Genomic DNA, 5,874 nt, shown 5'->3' on the forward strand with positions numbered 1-5,874 from the left:
GAGAGAGTGGGATTGTATCGGAATGAACAAGGGGTTTTTGCTTGCCTAGCACTTCTGAAGATAGTATAGCTCTTCATCGGTGTCATCGAACTCATCGCTAAAACCACGTCTATCGAGAGGGGACAATTATGGGCAACACAGAAGGAACACAATCAATGCAATGCAACAATATGATGCATGATCATGACATGTCAATATGTTGTGTTTTTGAGCTAATGCAACTAGCAACAATTTAAATGAAGTTGGTTTGAACCCAAGGTTCAAAATCAAACTCCATGTGTGATGGATTAAATGCCCTATAATTGATTTCTCCTAAACAGCAGCCATAAGTTGCTCTAACATGCATGAAAATGGTACAAATGGCTAGATTGGATTTTTTTGATCATTTTTCATATATAACTTATTTCATTTGGAGTTGCGGTTGATTTTATATGATTTTTAGAAGTTTTGGATATTTTTTTAAATTTCCTGAATTAAAAATAAATCCAGAAAAGGTTATCTGCGTCAGCATGTCGTTGGGGTGACGTCAGCAAGTCAAAGGCGCCAGCCCAGGTCAAATTGAGCAGTGGGTCCTGTGTGTCAGTGACTAACTAAACTAACCTAGTTTAATTAGCACTAACCTAGGTTAAACTAATTAGGATTAAACTTGAACTAGATTAATTGGCCGGGCGGGGCCCCCATGTCATGGACTCTGGGGAGGTCAAACCCCTCGTCGAAAAAAGTCAAACCCGCCGGCGAGGTCAGCGGCGGCCGCGGGCTTCGGAAAAGCTGCAAGAGCACGGCTGGATGCGCTGGAGGCAGCTCTAGGATGCTGGCGGCCTGACACATCAGATGGTGGTGGTCTCCTGGCCTAGAATGGCTTGTATCGTCACCGGTGACGACCACAGCGGCGTCCGGAGCTCGAGCGAGCTTGGGGTCAGGGCTACGGCGTGCAAAAGGACGATCTAAAGCTCCTGCAAGGCTCTACGTGTTGCTGCGAAGCGTTTGGACGCACTGGCATGACCTAATGGTCGCCGGAGCTATGCCGACGACAAGCTCGGGCGGTGGTGGTTCTCTGTCTCGATGAACGCGACTGCTAGAGGACGGGAAAGATGCGAGAAAGAGAGGGGAAATGCAGCAGAGCTCACTGGGAGGTCGTTGGGCAGCTCAACGTGCTTGGGGACGGCTCGGAGGCGACAAAACCACGACGATGATCTTGGGTGCCCGAGGAGGAAGACGAGGGCGAAGACGGCTCCACAGGGCGTCCGAGCTCGTGCAGCTTGTTGAAGAGGAAGAAGACTTCGACGTGGACCTTGTAGATGGGTCGAGGGGGCATGGCAACAGCGTTGAGCGCGTGGAAGGCGAGCGGCGGCTGCGGCTGCGCTCGGGTGGGTGCGTGCGAGAGGGACATGGGAGGGGATGAGCACGGGGGGAGGAGTGAGAGGGCCCGGGGGGTGCGTGGCGTCTCCGTGGCGTCGTCTTTGAGCACCGGGGAGGAGCCAGGCAGGCAGGGAGGGATGAGGTGCCCGGCGCGGGGCGACCACGCGCCTCCGTCCTTCTGGCGAGGGAGGAAGACGACAGTGAGGGGGCGGTGGTGGGCTGGGCCGACCAGCTGCAGTGGTGGGCCGGTTGGTGGCGCCAGGTAACATCAAATCATTTTTATAAACTTTCTATAAATTGTTATATGAGCTCAGGACTAGCCCAAGGTCACATGCAACTTACAAAAATGTTTGGACTTTATTTCTTATATAACAGAAATAAATCCAACTCAAATATGTCATTGATTTTATTCAAAAGGCCAAAAATAAATTATTTCTGTGACTCCAAAAATATTGGTTTGAATTTTACCTCATGCCAATATTTTTATAGAATAAGAGGAACATTTTCTTGGACTCATTTGATGAGATTTAAAAGTTGGTTATTTTTAGAGGTTTTCTAAGGCTTTTGGAAATTCCTCAATTCAAATTCCTTGAATTTAAACATGATGCAACACCAGATGCTAGCACTTGGCATTATCAGATCTAGGGATGTGACAATAGATGGTAGCTAGCTAGTACTACTTAATTAATTACCTTGGATCAATACCAAAACAACTTTTCTTTCCATTGGCCTGGAACCGTTTTGATGTACTTATCCCAAGCCCTGCCCACCGGCAAAGAAAATGAATAAAGGAGTTATTAATTAGTTGATCTCAGGAAATGACGAACTAAAGAGGTCGACATATAGTTAGATAATGATTGAAATTACTTGTTGACCATCCCCTTCATGATTTCGTACTCAATAACTAGTTTAAGTAGCGAGTTCAGTACTTCAACTTTTGCTTCGTCAACTTGAATGATTAACAAGATCCAGTGGAAACTACATGCGCACACATTTGCATGTATAAATTAAGAGGGCATGTGCATAACACTCATCAACTACCCTAAACCCTATACACTTATTAACATCTAGCTAGTAAGCAAAAACAGAATTTGTAGTACAAGATAGTGTGACTCACCCAAAGTTGTAGGAAGTAGTATATCTCGATTCGTATTTAGGCGCTTCAAGAACTGTCGTCAGCTTTTCTCTGTTTCTTTTCGATAGAATTGCTGTGACCATGTCTCTTGACTAATGGTATTTGGGTCAATGAACCCAATGCCATTGCATCCAGCTTTTTTCATTTCATAGATCTTCATTCTGCATAATATCACAGACAATAATATAGTGAGGATACACTACAAGAAATATGTAAACTTGTGACCACCACTATTGGTCACTGAAAGGTCATGGTTTTTCATTTGCGACCTTTTTGTGACCAAAAACAGAAGGTCCAAAGCTGGCAGTCGTAAACTGACTATAGCGACCTTTCTTCTGGAATGGTCGTGGACGTTTATGACCAAAATACGTCTAGTGTGGCGTTTTGGTCACTAGCAACCTCCCCAAGCCACGTAGGCATCCAGCGTGGCAATCTGATGTGGCACAAGATTCAGCCCAGTCCAATAAGATTTTCTACATGGGCTGAGCCCAACAATTCGGCCTTTTAAATATTTATTTTTCCTATTAATTTTTGCTAGCTACATGGGCCTAGCGCAACAACTCATCCTTTTTATTTCTAGATGCGTCCTTTTACAGCGTATGATCTTTTACTTTTTGCTATTATATTTTCCACTGTTTTACATTTGTCCCAAATATCATAATATCATACACTGGTCCCACACATCAGAAATTTCAAATGTGCTCAAATTATTTTGATAAGTGGGTCGCATGAGTCATGTTTTCATTGCAGCATTTTCAAATCACATACATAATTACTATTACATATGAAATGGGAATTGTAATTCTGAAACATACATTAAATTCACAGAGAGAAGATACATTAAATCACATACATAATTACTATTTATTCACAAACAGAGAGAAGATACATTAAATTCCCAGATAACCCAGCTATTATTACATAACTTGCTATATAAGAATGTCTTGGAGCTTCTTTGAACATCTTTCGTCTTGAGTTTACTCAAAATATCTGCGAACAAGAAAACAGAACAACAAGGATAAGGTGAATAACAACAACAACAACAGGGGGTGCTACTTAGTAGTAAGATCAAGGATGGAATGTAAGAATGCTTTGTTGTAATTGATAACTAAAATCAACAATAGCTCAAAGTGGCAGTAGCTAAAACACAATCTCAGAAAAAGCATATAGTTGATGTGACATAACAAACTAGACAACCAAGAAATTGATTTGACATAGCTAGTTTCCAGCAATATCCAATGACAAATTGATGTCACATATATGTATCTATCATGCAAACAGCGGATGTACTATACTGATAACATTAGACTAGAAATAAGAGCCTCAGAGATCTTGGTGGTTAAGATCATCAAGTGGGATAAACCCATTAAGAGTAGCAAATATTTTGATAACATCACAGGCTCTGTTTGGCACGCAGAAAATTAATCAGTTGAAGAAGAGGCGAGGTTTGGCATCACTGCATTTTACAGTTCCAAAACAGACAGACAGAGTCAGGAATCGGCAGCAAAGCAAGTATACGTATATAGGAATCTCTACTTGGAACCTAGAGTAAGAAGCACGGCTAGAAGAGCCCAAGAATTAATTAATCCCGTGTTATTCGTTAACTGGAATGTACATGCATCATCAACAGAGAGGTGTGAGCTTTGGACTTAATTGGTTGTGAGAATGGACTGGACTGTTCCAAATACGTGCATCATCATTAGTTCTGTGAAGCAAATCTACATATCATATTTCTAGAATGGGCGCACCCAGTTGCTCACAAGTAGATTCAAACCCAACTTGTAATGCAATGATGTTTCTTGTACAGTATTACTATAGTTACCTAAATTGCCATGGGAATATTGACAGCAGAAATAGAGGAACGAGAAGTAAGCTAAATTAGAGCTAGCAGTTCCAAACAATCACTAAAAACAGCAGCAAAAGCAGACACAGATGCCCGCCAGAGCCATTCCCACAGGCAAAGCAAGCTCCTTAAGCCCTCTCGCCACGGATCCTCAAAGAGACCCACCAGGTAGGCCTCTGCAGCCTCCTGAAGGGCCAGCACCGCATGGCTCTGGAAGCGGAGGTCAGTCTGCACAGACAGAACAGGATGGTGCTTTTAGTTTACCTGATTCATCATACTATAAGAGTTGACACAACAGGAGCATCACAATGTAGTGCACAAGTTGATTGATCACCTTGAAGTCCTGGGCAATCTCCCTAACAAGCCTCTGGAATGGAAGTTTCCTGATGAGTAGCTCCGTGCTCTTCTGGTACTTGCGGATCTCACTGCAAAGTCAAGCACAAAATTTACTCATTTGAGAATACTTCAAAACAAAACTATAACACATGCTAGTATAGGTTGGAAGATTTTACACACCGAAGAGCAACAGTTCCAGGGCGGTAACGGTGAGGCTTCTTCACAGTTGTGGGAGCAGACTTACGGGCAGCCTGTCAAAAAGCAAAGTAGAGCACATGGTTAAATTAACAATAATACCATGATAGTCCATATACATTAGTAGGATATCTGGTCATAAGCTAGCAATGAAGGTTGAGGTTCAAATTATACCCAGTTCAATTTACCTAAACAATAAATAAAGACATGGCATAAGTAAACTATCAATATTGCAGTCACAAACTTGGTGGCTAGCTGCTTCCTAGGAGGCTTTCCTCCAATGGACTTACGAGCAGTCTGCTTAGTACGAGCCATGAGCAAAACCTTGGTTTACCTGAAGCAAAAATAGAACATACTCAAATCTATAAATTGAATATCACAATAACACAACTGTAGTCTTCTCATAACCAGTAAATTGTGCCTGGCACCTTGTTGCTAGCAAATCCATTCAATAACTATAGAGTCCCAACAATCATCAGCCTAGAATACCTACCAAAATTTTGTACATCAAAAGCTAACAACATCATACAACACAGCTATAAACCCCTTCAGATAGAAAGCAGTGTATTTCCAACTAAAACTTTTCATTCAAAAGATCAGACCCAAGATAGAATTCCACTTCAGATGAAAGTCCTGATCTACCTTTAGCATAGTTTGTTCACTCGAAAGACATATATAAAGATGACACACTAAAAACTGTAGCCTAGTACTTTTTTTAACACTAAAGAAAACAAGGCTACCATGATCACCTAATTTTGCAAACAGAAGCAAGAAAAGAAATAGCAGTCCACTGATAAAAATATGCTTCCTAGTTATCACATGTAATGGTTGAACATCAACTTCACATAGTTATGTGCACATGATTTTAGTAATTAGCTAACTGGCAAGTTGATACAATTCAGATACAATAAATGTGAATGTGCATGTACTCAATGTGCATGTACTAAGAAGCCAAGAACACTGAAGAATTTACTGATTGAACAAGCAATGGTCATTTCACACTAGT

The 5,874-nt window shown here is 41.8% G+C and overlaps 1 protein-coding gene and 1 non-coding gene across 2 annotated transcripts; both read right to left on the minus strand.

Annotated features, from left to right (window-relative positions):
• Nucleotides 1-3,813: 3,813 nt before the first annotated feature.
• On the minus strand, nucleotides 3,814-3,896 carry LOC119282893. The gene has a single exon (XR_005138924.1). It is a non-coding gene; the product is annotated as a small nucleolar RNA SNORD24 (small nucleolar RNA).
• Nucleotides 3,897-4,367: 471 nt separating this feature from the next.
• Nucleotides 4,368-5,191, minus strand: LOC119280219 (histone H3.3-like). Its single transcript, XM_037561146.1, has 4 exons — nucleotides 5,109-5,191; nucleotides 4,854-4,924; nucleotides 4,672-4,762; nucleotides 4,368-4,565 (listed from the first exon to the last, which is right to left on the minus strand). Exons 1-4 carry the CDS (start codon nucleotides 5,181-5,183, stop codon nucleotides 4,368-4,370), a joined length of 435 nt encoding a protein of 144 aa, XP_037417043.1. The 5' UTR covers nucleotides 5,184-5,191.
• Nucleotides 5,192-5,874: the final 683 nt, after the last annotated feature.

This window comes from Triticum dicoccoides, chromosome 3B (genome assembly GCF_002162155.2).
Source record: "Triticum dicoccoides isolate Atlit2015 ecotype Zavitan chromosome 3B, WEW_v2.0, whole genome shotgun sequence".
NCBI lineage: Eukaryota > Viridiplantae > Streptophyta > Magnoliopsida > Poales > Poaceae > Triticum > Triticum dicoccoides.